This window comes from Triplophysa rosa, linkage group LG5 (assembly GCF_024868665.1).
Source record: "Triplophysa rosa linkage group LG5, Trosa_1v2, whole genome shotgun sequence".
NCBI classification, from domain to species: Eukaryota; Metazoa; Chordata; class Actinopteri; order Cypriniformes; family Nemacheilidae; genus Triplophysa; species Triplophysa rosa.
Window position 1 is genome coordinate 24,860,432 of NC_079894.1, and position 23,703 is coordinate 24,884,134.

At 43.3% G+C, this 23,703-nt stretch overlaps 1 protein-coding gene across 1 annotated transcript in view; it reads left to right on the plus strand.

The window, feature by feature from the left end:
- The window catches only part of ncana (neurocan a), a 41,649-nt gene that overhangs the window by 15,661 nt on the left and 2,285 nt on the right, over nt 1-23,703 (plus strand). The window contains 6 exon segments of the mRNA XM_057335158.1: nt 489-593; nt 15,858-15,971; nt 17,641-17,799; nt 18,022-18,104; nt 22,033-22,177; nt 23,456-23,638. Coding sequence (XP_057191141.1) covers nt 489-593; nt 15,858-15,971; nt 17,641-17,799; nt 18,022-18,104; nt 22,033-22,177; nt 23,456-23,638 — 789 coding nt within the window.

Consider the following 23,703-nt stretch of genomic DNA (forward strand, 5'->3'; position numbering starts at 1 on the left):
TACCTCATGTCATGTTAAACCTGTATGAGTTTCTTTCTTCAGCAGAACACAAAAGAAGATATTTTGAATAATGTTGATAATCAAACAACACTGACTTCCATTATGTGAACACAAAACCACTGAGACATTTCTCAAAATAACTTATTTCGTGTTCCACTGAAGAAAGACTCACATTTAGGTTTACAAACACATGAGAGAGAATACATGATGACAAAATATTATTGTAGAATAATGACTGACACGTAAATCCAATGTTTCAGAACCTTATAGAAAGTGCTTAGCAACACGCTAGCAACCCTACAGCATCACTCACTTCTTCCTGTAATCTGAAAGAATGTAGAAATCTATCAAGTCTCAGTGTTAAGAACAAATTTACTGTGGTTTTACTGTTTTTTACACAGTGTTGCTGACGTGTGTTTAAACTCTCATGAGTGTGTGATGGGCTCATTTCATACGTGTGTTTGTGTTTGTGTGTTTGTTCTCTGCAGGGGTTGACAGATGCAGTTGTCTTCACGGAGGAACGTGTCTTCCACACGGAGAGGGTTTCAGATGTTTGTGTCCGCAGGCGTACTCTGGAGAGAGCTGTGAAATCGGTCAGAAAAGTTATTTTGTCTTTAAATCAATTGTCTTCTGTCATCCTGGAATCGCTCTCATGACTGTTTTAAATGACTCTTATTTCGTAGAAGACGTAAGCTAAGATATCCAAGCTGTTTTTTTTTTATACAATAATAGAATACGGTAAAATTGAGCCATCATTGAAGCAAACAGATATTTTTTACTCTCGACTCTTGCCATCTTTCACATATTCAAATACACATATTTGTGTCACGTTTAAAAAATTTTTTCGTTGAAACTGTTTACTTAATTTGAGCCAGAATTTCAACAGTGGTTTGAAGGTTTTTTGGTCAGATGTTTAAATGAACGTCACCTTGGAACTCTGGGGTTCTTTCAGCATTTTGAGCAGTTTTGAGATTTTGAGCTTTAAAGTTTTTCCATTCCATTTGACGTTGTAGAAAAATCCTTTTGTTTTCTAAAAAAAGTCCCAAAATGTACATACCGTAAAGAAAACAACATAACATACTGTAATAATGTGAATAACTCAATTTTGACAAAAATGTCAGATCGAACTCATAATTCCAATGTGACAAATTGTTTTTAAATTCACCAGTGAAATTGTGTTTGTGTCTTATAATATATTATTGAAAATGGTGGTAATAAATGGTGATTTTTCTCTAATGGTTGATTACAAAAGAAATGATTGTTATCCAGTTAGTGAAAAGGGTTCAGCAAGAGGTCAATACTGAGGTCAAAGGTCAGTTAATTCATTATATGAAACACAAACTTGAGTGTGGCGGGGGTCACGGTGTCAAAGGAAGGTTAATATGACGTTAGAAGTTGGACAAAACTATGTGAGCATGTAAACACAGCGCGCAAGCAGATTACAGTTGCGCGGGCACACTGAAAACGCTTGCGTGTAAAATGTAAACCTGTAGAGATCGCAAATCTCTAACTTGAACACAAAAACCAAGATTGTGCACGTAAATCAAGACTCATGAGGGGAAATAACAAACCCCTGAGTCAAAGCAGTCGCTCGCACACAGTATTGACTACACACGCGAGCTGGGATTCTTCACGCGCGCGAGTCATTTTGACTTTTGGCACTAAGGGGGCGGGACACTGCGATTTTGTGACAACAAATGCCATTGGCCCTGCTCCTTTCTGGAACTCCCGTTGTGATTGGCTGTTGCTGCCGCCCTCAAGTCGATGACAGAACAGGAGAGATGGCAGGAAATTGGGGAAAATAGGATCTAAGGAATTCACATTAAGTAATATTTTATATGTTGGCCCAAATGCAAGAAAATGAATGTGTGCAGTAAGGAGATTTATTAGAAACAACAAAACAAAAAATCAATTTATATGAAAGCACTTCCACAATGGCATTTGTTGTCACAAAATCGCAGTGTCCCGCCCCCTTAGTGCCAAAAGTCAAAATGACTCGCTTGCGTGAAGAATCCCAGCTCGCGCGCGTGTAGAGTAGCACTTGCGCGTGTAATCAATACTGTGCACGAGTGACTGCTTTGACTCGGGGGTTTGTTATTTCCCCTCGTAAGTCTTGATTTACGTGCACAATCTTGGTTTTTGTGTTCAAGTTAGAGATTTGCGATCTCTACTATGGCGTTATTATAATGACAAATGTCGTGAGCGCATTTATACAAGGCGAGAGCGCATTCTTGTAATACGAGCACGCGAATCTCTCCGCTCGCACGCCGATTTCCTTTTGCTCATGCACAAAACTGGATGCGCGCTTTCAATTATACGCTGCTCTCTTATGAATTTTCTCTCCTCTCGCTCAGTGAGCGTGTGCGCACTCAAAATGCGTGCCGTGCGTCCACGAATCCTTTGGTACTCTTGCTCTCGAGAGGTCCTCCTGTGTGTTCCAGGCATTATAGGCTGTCAAAAGTAGTCAACCAATCAGGGATAGGCATCCACGGCGGGCTAATGAAAATGCGACCCCGGATGTCCGGGTATAAAAGGAAGCCGGCGTGCTCATTCATTCACCTTTTGGTCTGAGGAGCCTGAGCATCCCTCGACCGCTGCGGCGGGCGGCCAGCGTTGTGGCATAAAAGACACAACGTCTTGTTCCCTCCATCAGGGAACTGAGGTTACATACGTAACCAAGACGTGCCCTTTCTGTCGGTCTCTCGACGTTGTGTCGAACCGACAGATGGGCTTCCTATGGAAACGCCACAGCACTGAGCCGCGTCACAATCTCTAGCGAAGCGACGCTGACTGGCCTGGGCGAGTCAGACGTGAGTGCTAGCGCGAAATTGTAACCGTCCAGTGGAGAGGTAGGGGGTCCCAGAGCTTTTTGCGAAAAGATGGGAAGCCCCTGCCACCGGCCGTCACGGGCGGAGGCCTTGATTCTCTAACAGCGAGAAGCCGCCCGGCACCGTAAGGGCCACTGGGTAAGCATTATTCCACCCTGGGGGAAAAATGCTGCAGAGACCACTACCTACCGTAGGGAGGAATTAGTGGAGACACCACATGGTCTCACCATCCGGGGAGAACTCATGGGAAAATTGTGCGGACTCAAGGAGTTAACCGCGAGGTGGAAGTCCACCTAGGGAGGTCATGGGTTGCCGAGGTGGGAACCATTCATGAGGATACATCAGACGGAACCGCCCACGGGGGGGGGTTACCACGTCTGGAGCACTAGGTCCGGTTAGAGCTATGTGGTAGATAACTCAACTGTTCCCCGGCCTAAGGGGGCAGGGCTGCTCTGCCCAGCCTGCCCCCAGGAAGGTGCTTAGTGATGGATGGAATGCCTGTTCTTTACCCAGTGGGGAAAGAAGGGAGGCGGAAATAGCCGCTGACCCACCTATGGAAGGGGGAAAGGGCTTTCGCAGGCGTATGCCCTACCGGCTGCCGGTCCTACCTGTTGCCCTGCAGGAAGCGGACTAACACCGGTTCCATGCGGAGGTTGTAGAACCTCACGAAGGTATTGGGCGTAGCCCAACCCGCAGCTCTACAGATGTCTGCCAGAGAGGCGCCCTGAGCCAGTGCCCATGAGGAGGCTACACCCCGAGTGGAGTGCGCCCTCACTCCAAAAGGGCAGGGGCGGTCTTGTGATCGGTATGCCGTGGTAATGGCATCCACGATCCAGTGCGCCAGTTTCTGTTTGGAGACAGCCCTCCCCTTCTGCTGACCTCCAAAACAGACATAGAGCTGCTCAGAGCTTCTGAAGCTCTGCGTGCGGTCCAAGTAGAGGCTCAGTGCGCGTACTGGACACAAAACGGATGGGGTTGTGTCTTCCTCCCCAGTGGGGAGCGCCTGCAAGTTCACCACCTGGTCCCGAAAGGGAGTGGTGGGAACCTTGGGCACGTAGCCGGGCCGTGGTCTCAGGATCACGTGAGTGTCTCCAGGCCTGTATTCCAGACAAACCCGTGGACACATAAAATGCTTGTAGGTCCCCTACCCTCTTGATGGAGGCGAGCGCCACCATGAGGGCCGTCTTTATCGTTAGGCGAGAAAAGATCGGCCTCTCCCAGGGGCTCGAAGGGGGGCCTCTGGAGGCCCGCCAGGACCACTTCGAGGTCTCAAGAGGGTACGGGGCGCGGGCGAGGCGGATTCAACCGTCTCGTGCCCCTAAGGAACCTGATGACCAGGTCGTGCTGTCCTAGAGACTTGCCAGCAACTGGTTCGTGATGTGCGGCAATCGCGGCAACATACACTTTCAGTGTGGATGGGGAGAGGTTTTCCTCAAGTCTCTCCTGTAGAAAGGACAGCACGTACGTGAGCGAGCATCTCTGTGGGTCTTCTCCGCGAGAAGAGCACCAGGACGAGAAGAGGCGCCACTTGAAGGCGTATAGCCTCCTAGTGGCCGGGACCCTGGCCTGAGTGATGGTCTCTACCACCGCCAGGGGTAGGCCACTCAGGGTCTCCTCGTCCCGTCCAGGGGCCAGACATGGAGGTTCCAGAGGTCTGGCCTGGGATGCCACAACGTGCCCTTCCCCTGAGAAAGAAGGTCCTTCATCAGGGGAATCGGCCAGGGGGGAGTTGTTGTCAGAAGCATCAGCTCTGAGAACCAAGTCCGGTTGGGCCAGTAAGGCGCAACTAGTAACACTTGATGCTCCTCTTCCCTGACCTTGCACAGGGTCTCTGCAATGAGGCTCACTGGGGGGAAGGCGTACTTCCGCTTGTCCCGCGGCCAGCTGTGCAGAAGGGCATCCGTGCCGAGGGGACCGTCGGTCAGGGAGTACCAGAGCGGACAATGGGTGGAGTCCGGGGAGGCAAACAGGTTCACCTGCGCCTGGCCAAACTGCTCCCATATGAGCTAGACTACGCGGGGATGGAGTTGCCACTCTCCTCGAGGCGTCGACTGACAAGAGAGCGCATCGGCTGTCTGGTTCAGGTCGCCTGGGATGTGTGTGGCTCGCAGGGAGCTGATCACCTGCTGACTCCAGAGGAGGAGGCGTCGGGCGAGTCGTGTTAGCTGCCGTGAGCGAATGCCACCCTGTCAATTGATTTACTCCACGGCAGCTGTGCTGTCTGACCGGACCAGCACGTGCTTGCCCTGCACGAGAGGTTGGAACCTCTTCAGTGCAAGTAGCACAGCCCACAACTCTAGGCAGTTGATGTGCCAATGCAGGGGGGGTTCCGTCCACCGCCCCGACACTGCGTGCCCATTGCACACGGCACCCCAACCCTGCAGGGAGGCATCCGTCATCACCACGACGTGCCTTGACACCTGCCCCAAGGGGACCCCTGTCCGCAAGAAGGTCATTGAAGACCTGGGGGTCAGGGTGCGCCGGCAGAAAGGCGTGATGACCATACGCCTGCTGCCGGTGTGCCACGCTCTCCAGGGAACCCGACTCTGTAGCCAGTGTTGGAGCGGTCGCATGTGCATCAACCCGAGGGGGACCACCCCCGCCGAGGACGCCATGTGTCCCAGGAGCCTCTGAAATTGTTTCAGGGAAACAGCTGACTGCCATGGACGTCAGGATGCGCTTCTGCGTGATCATCCTGAACGGCAGCTTGTGCAGGTGCCTGTTCAGAACACGCAGATCTAAGATAGGGTGCAGCCCCCCGCCTTTCTTGGGGACAATGAAGTACGGGCTGTAAAACCCGTTGAACATCCCGGCTGGTGGGACGGGCTCAATCGCTCTCTTCACCAGAAGGGTGGCAACCTCGGCCCAAAGTACGGGCGCATCCTTGCCTCTGACTGAGGTAGAAAGGATGCCCCGAAACTTGGGCGGGCATCTGACGAACTGGATCGCGTAGCCGAGATGGATCGTCTTCTCTAGCCAGCCGAAGCCAGGCTCCCAGAAACCGTGACAGGGAGACTAAAGGTTCGATCTTCTTCATCATCCCCCCGGGGTGGTTCGATGACTAGCAGTACGGATCCCTTGCCAGGGGAGGCCCCCCGGGGGGGAGATCAGCTCTGCTGTTTTTCCTGCCTGGCGATTACGCAGCTCAATGCACTGTCTGATTGAGAGTACTGAGGGCTGGTGTTTATACTCAACATTGCGCCTTGCCGTGACGCAACGTCGAGTCGCTGTCCACCGTCGTGCCGAGGGTGGGAACGGCTGTGATAACCCAGAGAGAGAGGAAACTCTTTTTGTGAGTAGGTGGGCGCTGGCCCCCCGGGGGGACCAGCAGCTGGTGAGACGGGGCAGGAACCGTCCCTATCCGACCCCCCAGCGGTGGAGTGGCTGGGGTCGACCTGATGGTAACCTCGATCTCCCTGGGGTCTCCCCGTCAGGGCTGCTTCTGCTTCCGCGACGGCTGCTGACGCGGAGGCGGTTTCCTCCTCGACGTCCTTTTCCGGGAGGCTGCCTGGGTAGGGGGCGCTGAAGCCGGAGCCAGTGTCGAAGAGGGCCGGGGCTGCTGGGAAGCAGACGCCGCTCGGGAATCTCGAAGGCCTGAAGGCGGCCGAGTCGTGGCGGGGCAAGATGTGTTTGATGGCCTCCGTTTGCTTCTTCACCGCTGAGAACTGCTGGGAGAAATCCTCGATGGTGTCACCAAACAGCTCACCCTGCGAGATGGGGGCGTCAAGAAAGCGACCTCCTGGACCACCATGGTGGACATCGCCTGAGCCAGGGCCCGCGCCGTCACCTTAGTCGCCCGTAGAGCGAGATCGGTGGCTGTACGGAGTTCCTGCATCACCGCTGAGTCGGTCTTGCCCTCGTGGAGCTCCTTCAACACCTTGGCCTGGTGGACCTGCAGGATGGCCATGGCGTGGAGGGAAAAGGCAGCCTGGCCCGCGGCAGCGTAACCCTTCAACACCAAGGATGCCGAAAACTTACACACCTTGGACGGGAGTCTAGGCCCTAAGTCTAGGCAGGCATGAATGCACCGCGACGGCACGCTCCACCTGGGGAACCTCGACATAGCCCCTGGCTGCCCCACCATCGAGGGAAGTAAGGGCAACAGAGCCTTTCTGACTGGAACGGGCTGTGAGGGGTGCGTTCCATGTCTTACTGAGCTCCTCATGTACTTCCAGGAAAAACGGGACCGGGGCTGGGTGCGGCTTGGAATCGCGCTCAGACCCCAGGTACCACGTATCCAGCCGCCAGCGCTGGGGGAGAGGCGGTGCACTGCAGCCCAATGCTCGCGGCGGCCCGGAAGAGCATGGTTAACATCTGGACGTCCGCCTCTTCCTGTGCTCGACCCCCCGAGGGAGCTCCGAGGAATCATCGGGGTCGGATGCCAAAAGGTTGCCCTCCGATGCTGCAATCGACATCTCATCTTCGTCACGCACCTCCGAGTATGTGGCCGAGGAACAAGACGGGGTAGGATCGTCTCTTGAGGAATGGTCAGACGAGTGAGACGGGGCGTGAACGGTCCGTGAGCCTGTGGCTGGCGGGTTAACGTTCACGGTGATCCCCATATCACCCCCGGTGCTAGCTGAAGCGGACGGCAGGGCCATAGCCACCGCGGTCTCAGAACGGGTAGCAGACGAGGTGGCGGCTGTGTCCATAAAGAACACAGCTACCCGTGACCGCAACGTCTGGATCGCCATCCGCCCGCAGTGCGGGCAGGACGTATCCACAAAGACTGCCTCAGTATGCCGGAGACCCAAACACCTGAGGCAGACATCGTGTCCGTCCCCTTCCTCAATTAGCGCGTTGCACCCACGAGAACAGCAGGACATGCCACGCTGGAGAAATTAGCTCTTTTAGAAAAGGAAATTAGCTCGGACACTTCCGGAACTGCCGAGACGCCCAGGGGAGAGTCACTGCAGGAAGGGACCGTCCGCTGCACCATGTCGTAGATTCCAGCAGAATTTTGATCACTAAAGATCGCTGTGTCGCTCATCAGATGCGTAGGCTCTGAAGAACAAAAGGTGAATGAATGAGCATGCCGGCTTCCTTTTATACCCGGACATCCGGGGAGGAGTCCGGCATGCAAATTTCATTCGCCAATTTCATTGGCCTTTTCAAAATACTCAGAAGATGATAGGTTCCCAAGAGCAAACCGACAGAAAGGGAACTACAGAATACTGTTGTATACTGTACATTAACAAATGATAGTATTTACTTTACTACAGTGTACTATTATACAGCTATATATACAGTTTACTATAGTAAATATTGAGGTATACTTCAGTATTTACTACAGTTTATCAATTCACTATAATTAAAACTACAGAATACTGTGGTATACTATAACAAATTATTGTATTTACTTTACTGCAGTATGCTACAATGTACTACAATTTACTATTGAAAATTTTAAAGTATACTACTACAGAATACTGTACATTAACAAATTATATTATTTACTTTACTACAGTATGCTATTATTTACTTAAATATTAAAGTATACTACAGTTTATCAATTCCTTATTGTTAAAACTACAGAATACTGCAGTATAGTGTACATTAACAAATTATAATATTTATATGTATGCTATGATTTACTACAGTGTACTATAGTAAGTATTGAAGTATACTTCAGTATTTTGTTCGTGTAGGACACGCATGTTCAATAAACACAGAAATTATTTTTTGTTAAATCAGAGAAAATCCAGTGTTCCATGAAATGATTCTTTAAACAGTTTTCTGATGTCCTCAGATGTTTCGGTAATCCTGAACTGTGTGTCTGTGCAAATTTTTTTGTCTCATCCTTTCATCTCTCTCTCCCCCCTCTCTCTCTCTCTCTCTCTCTCTCTCTCTCTCTCTCTCTCTCTCTCTTTCTCTCCGTGTTTCATGCTATATGGACAAAGATATTTTTTTATTTTATTTTAGCAAACGTCATTTGCGGGTCAAAAGGACCCCGAAGACCGCATAAGGGTTAGATGGTTTTTTTAATGTCCAGCATCAGTTTGGTAAAGGGAGAGGTGATGTACAGTAAGAGATCTTCCGCAAGTTTATACTGTAAAAAATGTGATGTTTATGACACTTGAGAAAGAGCTGTAGAAACAGGTTTCCCATGATCCTCTGATCCACTTAAAGTTAATAACTCCACTGTGACTGAGCGAGAGTCTTTAAGACGTTAAACTTTCTAACTTAAAGGAGCTTGTGAAGGTTTTGCTGTGACAGTTTTTGCACACATTGAGCCTCAGAAGTGTTCGCTATATTTGGAAATGTCTGTAATATTAATCCACAAACCACCTGCAAACGTCTTGACGTCTTCTGTCAGTAATCCTGTGTGTGTGCCATCTGAAGATTCAGTATTAAAACCTATTAAAACAGATGCTAAAGGACTCTTAGTGTCTCCACTGCTCTCAGTGTCGTCTCAATGTTTTTATCCAGGCACTTACTGTACAACTGATGAGAATTTACACCGTCATGCTTCAAAAAGGACAAAAAAATCATAAATGTATCATTTTACTAGGTTTTTTGTGTGTTTCTGAAATGTATATCCCATAATTCCCGTGATCCTGTGATATTATCTACTAGAATGTGCTCCTGTGTTAAAGAGACCGCAGGGTTAAGGTGGGAGATGTCGGGTGGGATGTGTTAAATATTGCCATGTGTATTTATGTTCAGATTGGGTTTTGTGTTTATTGTTCTTCATTTAAAAAACAATACATACAAGTGGTTCATAGCAAAAAAGACAGGACGAGGGAAAGATTTCTGGTGAAAAAAGTGATGAATTTTGGTCAGGTTCCTCTCGTAATGTCTTCATATGACCTCACAGATGTATTGACCAACGTATTGTTATGGAGGTTTTATGATCACTGTTTGCTTTTTCTGTACAGACAAGAGCAACATAAACAATCTGAGAAACATTTTCTTCTGTGTAAGTGAGTATGCGATAGGTTTCATTTTTGGTGTGACCGATAGTTTGAGTCTCTGTGAGTCATTTATTAAAGGATATTTTCTGCTGGAATCAGATCATCCGCTCCGGAGGACGTAAATGTGCTGAAGTAAAAGAAGAGCAGTTCCAAAACCTCGGATTTCCAAATTTGCCAGTTTCAGGAAATGGAAAAAACACTGTACTTTTTAAATTATTAAATGCAGTGTGTTGTAAAAGTTGACAAGCACTTTTTAATACTTTATATTGGTTAGATATTTGCAAAACCCAGTGACTAACATAAAGGTTATTTATGAAAAAATAACGATATATGGAGATGGAGGTTTCAGCATGACAGCTGCGATATGTGTTATTAAAACATACTGTAATGTGTTGTAGTGAAGTAAAGATGGAAAGTTTATTAATGTCACAAATGCTTCCTTGAGTGCTGAGTTTGTTAATATTAAGCATTAATTAAAAAGGATTTCAGATCTTACACTCTCATTAGATTAATATACATGATCAATATAAATGTTTTCGATACGTGCTTGTCAGATTTGTTTTTCTAGTTTCTGCATTTGCGTAATTAATGCGCTGCTATATGTTTTCTTTGTTTGTTTTATTATGACTGTCTGTTATTGTGTGCAAAACATTGCAGTATGAATGAAGTAATGTTAATATGTTTTAATGATGGACAATTTGAGACATCAGGGCCCGTATGTATAAAACTTCTCAAAAATACTCTTAAGAGTAGTCTTAAACTTTGACTCAAGTGTCAATTTTTTTTAGTAAGAATTAGGACTTTTAAGAGTAGGAGACTTTTATAAAGAAGCTAAAAGCAACTTTCATAAAGTTTAAGACTGATTCTTAAGTTCTGACTTAAGTGTTGTAAAGAATTTGGTGGGTTCTTATCAGAACTAGTACTGGCCGCAGATAGACTCCTTGTCGTTGGTGACTTTAACATCCATGTAGATAACGTTACAGATGCCTTAGGAATGGCTTTCAAAGACACTCTTAACTCCATGGGCATTAGTCAACATGTGTCAGGACCCACTCACCTTCGTAATCATACTTTAGATTTAATACTGTCTTACGGTATAAATGTGGACGACGTTAAAATCCTTCAGCAGAGTGAAGACATTTCGGATCATTATCTGGTATTATGTTTGCTTCACTGGCCTACGGCTGCAAATAAAACTCATTGTTACAAATATGGTAGAACAATAACTTCAACTACCAAAGATGCGTTTCTCGATAATCTGCCCGAATTGTCTCAAATCATGAGAAATAACGTTGAAGATCTTGACATTACCACTGAAAATTTTAATTCCACCTTCTCGGTAACGCTAGACAAAGTTGCTCCACTACGTTTAAAGAAGATTAAAAATGGCAGCCCCACACCGTGGTATAATGAACACACTCAGGCTCTAAAGAAAGCGGCCCGAAAAATGGAGCGCAACTTTAAGAAAACTAAATTAGAGGTATTTCGTACAGCATGGAAGGATAGTATTCGAAAATACAGGAAAGCCCTAAAAACTTCTAGATCCGCCTACTTTTCATCACTAATAGAAGAAAACCAGCACAACCCTAGGTTTTTATTTAACACGGTGGCTAAATTAACAAAAAATAAATCGTCAGTGACTTCTGATCCTGTATATCAGCATAGCAGTGATGAATTTATGAACTACTTCACATATAAAATCCAAGATATTAGAGAAAAAATTATAACAATGCAATCAGAAGTGAAACCCGCTGAACAAACTAACTACAGCGCCCTTAAGGAGAAAATGCAATTATTTTATACCGTAGATCAAGATGAGCTGTCTAAAATTATTAGATCATCTAAATCAACAACATGCATACTAGACCCTATACCTACAAATCTACTGAAAGAGATGCTCCCAGAAATTATAGATCCTCTTCTTGGTATTATTAACTCATCTCTGACATTAGGACATGTGCCTAAAGCATATAAGGTGGCTGTTATAAGGCCCCTTGTCAAAAAACCCCAACTCGACCCTAGAGAACTAAGGAACTACAGGCCTATATCGAATCTACCTTTCATATCTAAAGTTCTGGAAAAAGTAGTTTCAACTCAATTATGCTCCTTCCTCCAAAGGAATGACATCAATGAAGAATTCCAGTCTGGATTTAGAGCATGTCACAGTACAGAGACTGCTTTGATCAGAGTTACAAATGATCTGCTATTGGCGTCTGACCGAGGTTGTATCTCGTTATTGGTGCTGCTAGACCTTAGTGCTGCATTCGATACCATTGACCACAGCACACTCCTACATAGACTCGAAAATTATGTCGGCATTAAGGGAATAGCTTTGAAATGGTTTAAATCTTATTTATCCGACCGTTTTCAATTTGTAGCAATAAACAATGAGGTGTCACGCAAATCGCAAGTCCAGTACGGTGTACCACAGGGCTCAGTCTTAGGGCCTCTGCTCTTCGCATTATACATGCTACCTCTAGGAGATATAATAAAGCGACACGGAGTTAGCTTTCACTGTTATGCTGATGATACTCAACTTTATATTTCCTCGAAGCCTCATGAAACACAGCAGTTCCATCGAATAATGGAATGCATAGTCGATATAAAAAACTGGATGAGTAACAACTTTTTATTACTGAACTCGGACAAAACGGAAGTGTTACTTATTGGACCGAAAACTGCTATAAGTAACAACCAAGAATACTGTTTAACTATTGACGGATGTTCCATAAAACCCTCGTCGTCAGCAAAGAATCTTGGCGTTCTATTCGATAGTAATCTGTCATTTGAGAGCCACGTCGCCAACACCTGTAAAATTGCGTTTTTCCATTTTAAGAATATATCTAAACTACGTCATATGCTGTCAATCTCAGATGCAGAGAAGTTAATTCATGCATTCATGACATCAAGACTAGATTACTGTAATGCACTGTTAGGTGGTTGCCCTGCAGGCTTATTACAAAAACTCCAATTGGTCCAAAACGCGGCAGCTCGAGTTCTTACACGTACAAAAAAGTATGAACATATTAGCCCGGTTCTGTCAACCTTGCACTGGTTACCTATAAAGCATCGCGTTAACTTTAAAATCTTGCTTATTACCTATAAAGCCTTACATGGTTTAGCTCCTCAGTACTTGAATGAACTCCTTTTGTATTACAGTCCTTCACGTGCATTACGCTCTCAGGCGTCCTGTCAGTTGGTAATACCTAGAATTTCAAAATCAAGTGCAGGTGGTAGATCCTTTTCCTATCTAGCGCCTAAACTTTGGAATAGTCTTCCCTGCACTGTCCGGGAGGCAGACACACTCTGTCAGTTTAAATCTAGACTAAAGACGCATCTTTTTAATCTTGCATACACTACTCTTCCATAATATAAATCTTCAGAGGGTTTAGGCTGCATTAGTTAGATCAACTGGAACCAAAAACACAACTCATGTACTTGTTGCATCAAAGAGTACAGAACAGTACTCTTTGTCATCATCTGCCTGACCGGGGGGGCTGCTTTAGAATTTTAAAGTTTTACTTAATATTGCATATAGGAATTTATAGTCTGTTATATTTGACCTGTGCTTCTCTCTCCTTTATCTTAAATGTGTGCTCTCACTGAGCGTGTGTGTGTGTGTGTGTTTGTGTGCGTACTTGTCTGTGTACGTACGTGTGTGTGTGTTGTGTGTGTGTGCGTGCGCATCCGTGTGTGTGTCTCTATGTCTATGTGTGTTAGTACGTGTGCATATTGTGTGTGTGGAGTGTTTTGTATGTGGGTATGTCTGTCTTCTGTGTTTTCAACCATTTCTTGTTTCTGCAGGTACAACTTTAATTATTTTGCTTATAGTCAATATGTCTCATGTACAGCTGCTTTGTAACAATGAAAATTGTAAAAGCGCTATATAAATAAAGTTGAGTTGAGTAGTTGTAAATTAAAGGGGTCATATGGCGCGAATACATGTTTTTCTGTGTCTTTGGTGTGTTATAAGTTGCCCATGCAAGTATTAGACACGTAAAATTGCAAACATTACGTGCAAAGACCTGCCTGAAACATCTCATGTAACCACACCCCGTCGAATGTACGTCACTTCGTAACATGACTTGACTAAGACCGCCCAAATCTAATGCATAGTAAGGTGGGCGTACCTGTAAATATCATTGTATCGTCACTGTCGCAGCCATGTCGCGGAGATGCTGTGTGTTTCGTTGCAAAAAAAAGACTCTTTGTTTGCCCTGCCTAAAGATGAGACAACTAAAAACGAATGCTTGTTTCTATCTCAAACAAACTCTGTATGACGTTTATGGTTGTTTTTTATAGTCTTTATAACCTCGTATATAAAAGGTAAAACAGTTAGCTATAGTTTTTAACTATTTAACATAATTTTGTTTAATAAAACCTTACATCCTGCTCAAGTTGCGCTGGCAAAGTTGATGTATTGGCTTGATCATCTTCATTTTCCGTATCAGATTCGGGCTCGAATTGATATAAGGAAGTACCGATGACATTTTATCACCTGTCAGTACAATTGCTTGGGAATATGATGTTCTGAATATGGTAAGAGGCGTAACATTTCCGTCAACGCTTGCAGTATTCGACCAATCACTACGTACTGGTTAACTGGCCAATCATAGCACACCTCGCTTTTCAGAGCGATGAGCTTTGTAAAAAATCTGCACGTTTCAGAGAGGCAGGGCAGGCATGCACGGTATATGGAAAGTACAATCAAACGATAATATTCGTTTTAGCTGTGTCATTTGACCCCTTTAAGGGCTACAATGATTTAAACACAAAATGGCCACCCTTGACCTCTGAATTAGCCAAGAGGGAGCCTGCAAGGGTGAAGTCATAGCAGCATGGCACCATTTATTCATGACTGAATTAAGATTATTTAATTCAGTCATTACATTAGTATTTCTTTTTTGTTTTTATTAATGTATATATACAGCTGCAATTTCATAACTTATTTGGTCAAAATAAACCACAATTTTGTTATTGGGCAAGTACATAAAAATAAATGTTGAAAACTGTCTGCCTACCATACCCTGATTTGTCAGGGTTTGCGTGGTGGAAGAAGTGAAGGGGTTAAACAAAAGACTTTTAATAAACAATTGAACAAAACAAAAACCCACGATGGGGAAAACAAGACACGATAACAGGGGAAGACAGGCACTACAGGCACAACAAGACTAAATACAACACTTGCCAAACTATAAAAAACTAATACTAGACTAAACACTTACTAAGACTTGACTTTGGCAGAGAAAACCTGCACAGGAACACAGTGGTACATCTCACAGGAACAAGTACAAGAACAAAGCACAACACACGAGCACAGGACAATGAACATGAGGGTATTATATAGGGTGACAAACAAAGGAAGATAACGAGGAGCAGGTGAGGAACATAAGACACGGCAGGGAAGCAATACGGGAAACGAGAGGGGCGGGGCCAATGACAAGACTGGAGAGAACGCATATTAAGTCTTGAACGACATTAATATGTTCTCTCCACACAAAACCAAAGGCTTTGTCATGACTCTGCCACAAGACCAAGAAAAACATGACAAGATGAGGCAGAGTCATGACAGATTTACCCCTGATTTATCCCCTGATTTACAACGGCAAGCTTATAATAGTGATTGATATATTGAGCTGTACGATTTTGTGGGAAATTTAACATTGGTTGACTTCAACCCATATGAAGACAAATACATAAAGTAACCTGCAATTTCAATTTTCAAACAGAGATGGCGACAGAGATGCAAAAGTTAAAAATTACAGTTACAGGCCCAGATGTTTCTACTAAAGACTCCGATCATATTCTTCAGAATCCGACGTGTGTAATGTCTCATAATTAATCTTTCAACCATAATTTTCTCAGATTTACCCCAAAACTCTGCAAACATCTCAGTATGAACTGTAGGAATCCATTTGTCATTTATCTCTTTTTTAATTTGAAACAGTGTGTTGAAGAACACCAGAGACAATGTTGATTCTTAAATTTAACACAACTGAGAACCCCTTAAAGTCTCCTGAGCAAAACTTCGGAGCAGTACAGTTTCCGTGATCACGAGTGAGAGATCTGAGGATTGTTTTCTTCCATTCTAACAGGGTTTATGTTTGTGTTGCAGATGTGGATGACTGTCAGTCAAACCCCTGTGAGAATGGAGGCACCTGCATTGATAAAGAAGATTCATTTGTGTGTCTGTGTTTGCCCAGTTACAATGGAGACAGATGTGAGAGAGGTGAGAGAAACCTCCGAACATCTGCTCCTTCACTCACATACTCTCAAATTCATCGCCTTCACTTCATGCTGGAAAATCTGTTCTGATCTCTGATGTGATCTGCTGTACGTCTGATGGCCACACAGAGTTTAATGATGATGCATTACACATGAGTGTGATGTCATTGCAGAAGACTGGCTGCCAGACTCCAACAGCAGGAATATTATTTTTGTGTAATTATGGTCTGTCATATTGTAAAGTTACGATGCTGCTGCTGCAGACATTTCAGGTTGTTCTTCTGGTTCTTTTCACAGTCCACTGGATGTTAGTTTGCATTAATCTGATGTTATAGCTCACAGTGTTCAGACTGAATTTAAGTGTACAGTCAGCTGATCATTATCACAAAATAACCCACAAGAGCCCTCCTGCATCACATCAGCCCCTTTAACAACACACACGTAATGACATTTATGTGCAGTGATAATAACAGCTTCTCTTTCTGATTTAACTAAACAACTGCAGCAGGCAAACACACAAACTTACAAACACTTTCACACACACATACAAACTCACAAACATTTTCACAAACACCGATGCACGCATGCACATATACACAAACGCGCGCACACACACACACACGCACACACACAAACACCCTTATTCACAAACACACACACATTTACACACACACACACGCAAACTCATTCACAGACACGCATTCACAAATACTGTTACAAACTCATACATTCACAAATACACACACACTTTCAAACATTACACTCACAAACATGTTTACACGCACACATTTACACACACATGCAAACTCATTTACAGACAGGCATTTACAAATACTGTTACAAACTCATACTTTCACAAATACACACACTTTCAAACAAACACACTCAAAAACATGTATACACACACACGCACACACTGACAAACACGCATTCACAAATACTCACAAACACACTCTCATGCAAGCATGCACATTCTCAAACAAACACCCATACATAGTTGTATATAATAAAGTAAAGGTAAATGTACAAATGTTGCCATAGATGTATGTCGTTGTGTTATTATAATACTTTTGTATATTGTAACAAAGCTCAATAAAACGGAAGGAAGGAGGCGGGAACCGGCGAACATTCAAACACTTTAATCAAAAATAAATAAACAATAGACGGCAGTAAAAACTGGCCGGTGTTCTGCCAATTTATGCATCCCTATCAAATTTTGCTACCTCCATACAAAACAGGACTAACCCCTCCCCCAACCCCCGGCGGCCCCTCCCCCAACCCCCGGCGGCCCTTCCCCCAACCCCCGGCGGCCCTCACGGACGACTGCCGGCCACACGAACATAAACAAAACTTAACATTTCTGGGCCCGGTCCTCTCTCGTCGGCAGCCCGTCGAGTCTTATGCTCCCGAGCTCCCCCGTGAGGCATGCGGGACCGGTGCGCGTACAGCTGATACTCATTATCACTCACGCCACCGGCCCCGCCTTCCTGCCACACGGCTCTCCCCGCCTTCCTCGCTACATATTGTGCTCGATGTACACCATTGTACTGATTCAGTGTGTTTATATATTATGCTTTAAAGAACTTTGATGTATTTAAAAAATACTCTGGTATTACCATGTCTACAAGCAAACATAGTAACACACGTGTTGTTGGTGTGTTTTTGTCCTGTAGACACAGAGGGTTGTGAACACGGCTGGAAAAAGTTTCACGGGCACTGTTACCGGCTCTTTCCTCACAGACACACGTGGGAGGATTCAGAGAAGGACTGTAGAGAACACAGCAGTCATCTGACCAGCATCACATCATCCATGGAGCAGGACTTTCTCAATGGTATGTCACACATTGACGTATTTACTCTGGTACTGGGTTCTGGTACAGTATTTCTGTCAGCCAATCAGATTTCAGGAATATGAAATGGGGGGTTAGGTTTGGTTAGGTGTAAGGTTCATGATAGTGTTTGTTTGACAGGAATACTGATGAAAATTTGTAGAGCGAATGTATGTGAATACATTTTATTTATGTGTGAATCTCGTTATTTCTGTGGTTCTTCAGGTTTAGGTCACGAGAACGTTTGGATCGGCCTCAATGATCGAACGGTTGAAGAGGATTTCCAGTGGACCGATGGATTAGATGCTGTGAGTAATTTTACACAATTAGTTTAAAATCAATACTGTTAAAGGATTGCACTCTTATTAATTGCTTTACGTTTTTAATGTGACATCATCACGTTGTTACGTGAACGTTAGTGTTGCGTATGTGTTAAACAAGCAGATGCTGCCGTTACGAGACTTGCTTAAATAAAAAGTGGATAAAAGAGTAACGTCCCGTTTGTTTCTGTATACGTGAGTGATGGTGAACTGCGCACTCAAAGTCCAACAGGTTATGGGCCCAGGAAAGGAAACAAGCGAACGTCTCGACTAAAGGTCTTTGCACATACAGTCCGAAAATTTCGAACTCAATGTGCAATGGGTTTAAGTCTTACGCGATGTATTATGCGGTTTATCTTAGAAAAAGAAGCATATTAGCACAAAAGTCAGCGACTTTACAAAATGGCGAGCAGAGCGACAGGAATACAGACACCACAACCTTTGTTTGACGGATCAGAAGAGAGATATGATCTTTGGGAAACAAGATTCCTAGGCTACTTGCATACTTTAAAGCTAAAAGAGACTATTTTGCATGACCTCACTGATGCTAATGCAGAAGCGCTAGCCGAAGACGGACGGAAGAATGCTGATTGCTATGCCGAATTAATAAGATTGATAGATGATAAAAGCCTATCACTAGTAAGACATGAAGCTGCTGATGATGGAAGAAAAGCTCTGAGAATTCTGAAAGAACATTACTCGGGAAAAAGTAAGCCGAGGATAATAAACATGTACACATCGCTTACCCAGCTACGCATGGCGGACAATGAGAGTGTTACCGAGTACCTAATAAAGAACATCATTACGGCACTAAGAGATGCGGGAGAGACCATGAGTGACGGCCTGACCATAGCTATGATTCTCCGCGGATTACCAGATACTTTCAAGCCGCTAGCCGTTCTCATAACGCAAAATGAGGACAACGTCTCGTTCACGGACTTTAAAAGAAGGCTATGGATTTACGAGGAAGCAGAGAAAATGAAAACAACAGAATCTGCAGATAATGTGATGAAAGCACAGACAAGACAAGGACGAGTCTTTTACAAGTCGTACCCCAAAGACAGAAAAAATGAAGATACCAGTGTAACATGTTACAAATGTGGAGTAAAAGGACACAAAGCAAGATTCGTTGCAAAAGGATATAGTCAGAAACAAGGGACTGACTATGATGAAACATTCTCACCCACAGCTGATATGACAAGTGTGAGAGTGATTATGCAAAAGGCAGCGCAAGAGAATCTAATTCTGCACCAGATGGATGTTGAGACTGCTTATCTGCATGCACCAATTGATCACGAAATTTACATGGAACAGCCAGAGAGAGGGCTATGAGCAAAAATCTAAAAAGGGAGAAAAGCTAGTATGCAAGTTAGAAAAATCTCTTTACGGTTTTAAACAATCTGGCAGAAATTGGAATGCTATGTTACATGTATGTTTGATTGAGAATGGTTTTACACAAAACTCAGCTGATAACTGTGTGTATACAAGGGAAAAACATGATGAGAAAGTAATCCTGATCGTATGGGTAGATGACCTGATCATAGCAGCTAACAGCAAAAGTGTTCTGGAAAGTGTAAAGAGAATGCTTACTGAGAGATTCAAAATGAAAGACATGGGGAGATTGAAATACTTCCAGGGCATTGATTTTGAACAAGCAGAGGGTCTAGTCAAAATGTCACAGGAGAGATATGTAATGAAGATTCTAGATCGTTTTGGTATGCAAGAATGTAAAGCTAGAGAAACTCCATGTGAGTCAAAGCTTGATTACTCAGATGATGCTGAAAAAATGAAAGAACCACGGAAATACAGAGAAGCAGTGGGAAGTTTAATTTACTTGTCCACTTGCACACGACCCGATATAAGTTTTGTGGTCAGTAAACTATCTCAGCATTATGCTGAACCAACAGAACAACAATGGAACACAGTAAAACATGTGTTCAGGTACCTTAAAGGTACAGCAAAACAAGGATTGTGTTTCAGAAAAAATGACAGAGGGAGACTAGGTCTAAGAGTCTATAGTGATGCTGACTGGGCATCAGATACAAAAGACAGACGTAGTACTTCAGGACATTGTGTCAATCTAAGTGAAGGAAGTTCTTTGATTTCATGGAAAACCAGAAAACAGCCAACAGTGGCATTGTCGACTTGTGAGTCTTATTAATTGTATTACGTTTTTAATGTGACGTCATCACGTTGTTACGTGAACGTTAGTGTTGCGTATGTGTTAAACAAGCAGATGCTGTATGGGATCAGAATTGTTGCAATATTCTGAATAAATAAACTATGATCCGCAAATAAATATAGAGAGTTTCACAAACATTTTTTAAATCCACATATGCACAAAAAGCGAACCATAAATACTGTATATGTTAGACGTTCCACAAAAAGAAATGGAATTCACAAATAAATACAATGAGATTTGCAAATAAAAAATATTTACAAATTTATTTCAATGGCATTTATTTGTAGATCACTTTCTGCACATTTGTGGATCGCTTTCTGCACATTCGTGGATCGCTTTCTGTGCATTTGTGAATCGCTGCACGCATTTGTGGATGGCTCTCTGTGCATTTGTGGATTTTGAAACATTTCTAATGTCAAAACGCGCACACAATCCACAAATAGGTGGACTCCGCCCACTATCTACGCAAGCCAATCGGGTAACTTCCGCTTTCGTTGTCCAATAGGGCACGTTCTAACTTCAGCCAATCACGTTTTGTTCTGCACTAAGATTCAGGGAGCTAACATGGTGGCTAGTGGCGGTCTAAAATGCGTGATATACTAAGAAATGTGAATGGCCTCTTCTTTATACTACTCAGTAATGATTGTTTGTGTTTATATGCTTTGTCCGTATGTTAGTAACAAACGACTGAAATGTTTATGACTTGATAACAGCGTGCACGGACTGGGGTGGAAAATCCCGCTGACTGGGGACTGATTTGGTCTGCTGCAAGCCAGCCGTTTTATTGTCTTTATGTATCAAAGTGATCAATTCCGATTTTGGCATTCGATAAAATATAATCTGTTTCCCCGATACTGCATGGGTAAGCAGCTAGTTCGCGCCGCACACTCAGCGTGGCGTGGAGTTTCAAGGTGCGCAGCATTTGCATTGCAATGCGCACTGCAGCTGTCGGTGTAGGCTACTACCAGTATAACGATGGCAGAATTAACGTGGGGGAAATCATCAGCACTGTGAATTTCTATGTCATTCATAATTCAAAATAAAACGTAATTTAATCAGTCATCTCTGTTTATCCCATTCCTGAATGATCTCTGCTGCTGTGGTTAAACAGTTCTGTATACTGTCTTAACTCTTGCCACAACAAAGGATGCCGATCCTTTGACTATGATCTTGTGCACACAACATATTCTCAAATTCACACAGCAACCCAAAATTACAGGCCTCTCTCATCTTTTTAAGTGGGAGAACTTGCACAATTGGTGGCTGACTAAACACTTTTTTGCCCCACTGTATATTTATGGTTCGCTTTTTGTGCATATGTGGATTTAAAAATGTTTGTGAAACTCTCTATATTTATTTGCGGATCATAGTTTATTTATTCAGAATATTGCAACAATTCTGATCCCATAATGCTGCCGTTACGAGACTTGCTTAAATAAAAAGTGGATAAAAGAGTAATGTCCCGTTTGTTTCTGTATATGTGAGTGATGGTGAACTGCGCACTCAAAGTCCAACAAATACATAAAGAATTTATCATTTTTGTGACACTGTAGGCTGTAAATAAATCTGTTCACTTACTATAGGATATAGGCCTAAGTGAAAATGCACTTAAAATTATTTCTTCTCATGCAACTTTTTTCAGATAGATGTTGGCACGTTGCTCGTTCAGGAGAACTGTGGGTTGTACTAGATTTAAATGTGAGCTTCATCTCAGATGTTTCTCTTCTCTCACAGGCGTACGAGAACTGGCGTGAGAATCAGCCGGATAATTTCTTTGCGGGAGGAGAGGACTGCACGGTCATGATCTCCAGAGAGGACAGCAAATGGAACGACGTGCCGTGCAACTACAATCTGCCCTACATCTGCAAGAAGGGAACGGGTGAGTTTGACAGTTCAGTCCTGTTTCATTGGCTCTTTTTGAGTTCTACAGACAGACTCTGAGCTGATGTGAATGAGAGGTGAACCATTGAGATGCTGGGCCCGGTTGCATAAAGCACCTCAAGTTTTTCCCTTAAGTATGACACTTAAGGGGTGATTTTCCTTTAGCAAAGACAATAGGAGAATAACTTCAGTAAAACTTAAGGTATACTTAAGGACACACTTAAGGGAAAATTACACTTAAGGTGCTTTATGCAACCGGGCCCTGGCCTTCAGAACTCAGGGTTTAACTTCTCTCTTTTTGAATCTGGAACACAAGGAGGTCTAAGTCTGTGGGCTTGTGTTTATAAACCTCTCTCAGAATATCAGTTTAAGCAGTTTGAGCTCCACACTTTAATTCCCACAATGCTTTTCTTTGTCGGCTCTCTGGGATCTTGGCACAGAACAGATTTATAACTGAGCCTCTGGCTTTCTGCCTGTGGAAATAAGAGTTATTCGCGGAAAACTATTGCATTTGTGTAACAGACATATTTAACATTTTATTCTTGGTTTTATTTAAGATTTCATATTATTTTTCGTATTCTGATGGTTTAAAATTTTGAATAATGTTAACAAATATAGTTTTGATTTTAGTTTTATTTTGTTTTGTATTCATATTTTAAATTAGCTTTTATTTTTAGATGTTTAGTTTTTATGTTAATTTAAGTTAAAGTTTTATCATTTTGGTATATGCTTTTGGTATATAATTATGTTGCTATATAACATTAATTATTTTTTAGTTTATTTTATTTAAATTTTTTGTAGTATTATAACTTTAGTGCTTTAAACTCATTTCAGTTTGTTTTTGAGGCAACATTTCAGTTTTTCCTTTAGTTAAGTTTTCCAATCATTTTTAGGTCAATATTTTATTTGATTTCAATGAACAGAAATGTTTTCAAAGTTTTAATTTTAGTAAACGAAAATAACCTAATTGTACCACATTTTAATCTTGACTAGCAATATAAATGTATATATTTTTAAATAAATACAGACACTTGTGTTTAAATCATCTGCGTATGGAGACTTTGATGGTGAAATATGATCCTCAAATATGATGTCAGAAATATCATACCATTATTTTTGAAGGGGTTATTTTAATTTGAATACAAGTAAAATTCATATAGAACGTTGTTTTATATATCCCTAATAAAATGTTCAAGGATTATTTGGCACAAGATAATTGGCTGATATTCTAATGAAAAACAAGCATTTCAAAATAAAGTCTTTTTTTGTGTGGCAGTGATGTGCGGCACACCTCCGGCGGTGGACAATGCTTATCTGGTGGGCCGCAGACGGTCACATTATGACATCCACGCTGTGGTTCGGTATCAGTGTGATGATGGATTTTTTCAGAGACACGTACCGACCGTCCGCTGCCGACCCAACGGAACCTGGGAGAGACCCAAGATCATCTGCACCAAGTGTAAGACATGCATGAGGTTTAAAGATAAAGGTGCTGAAAGTAAATCCTATGGAATTTTAATTGGT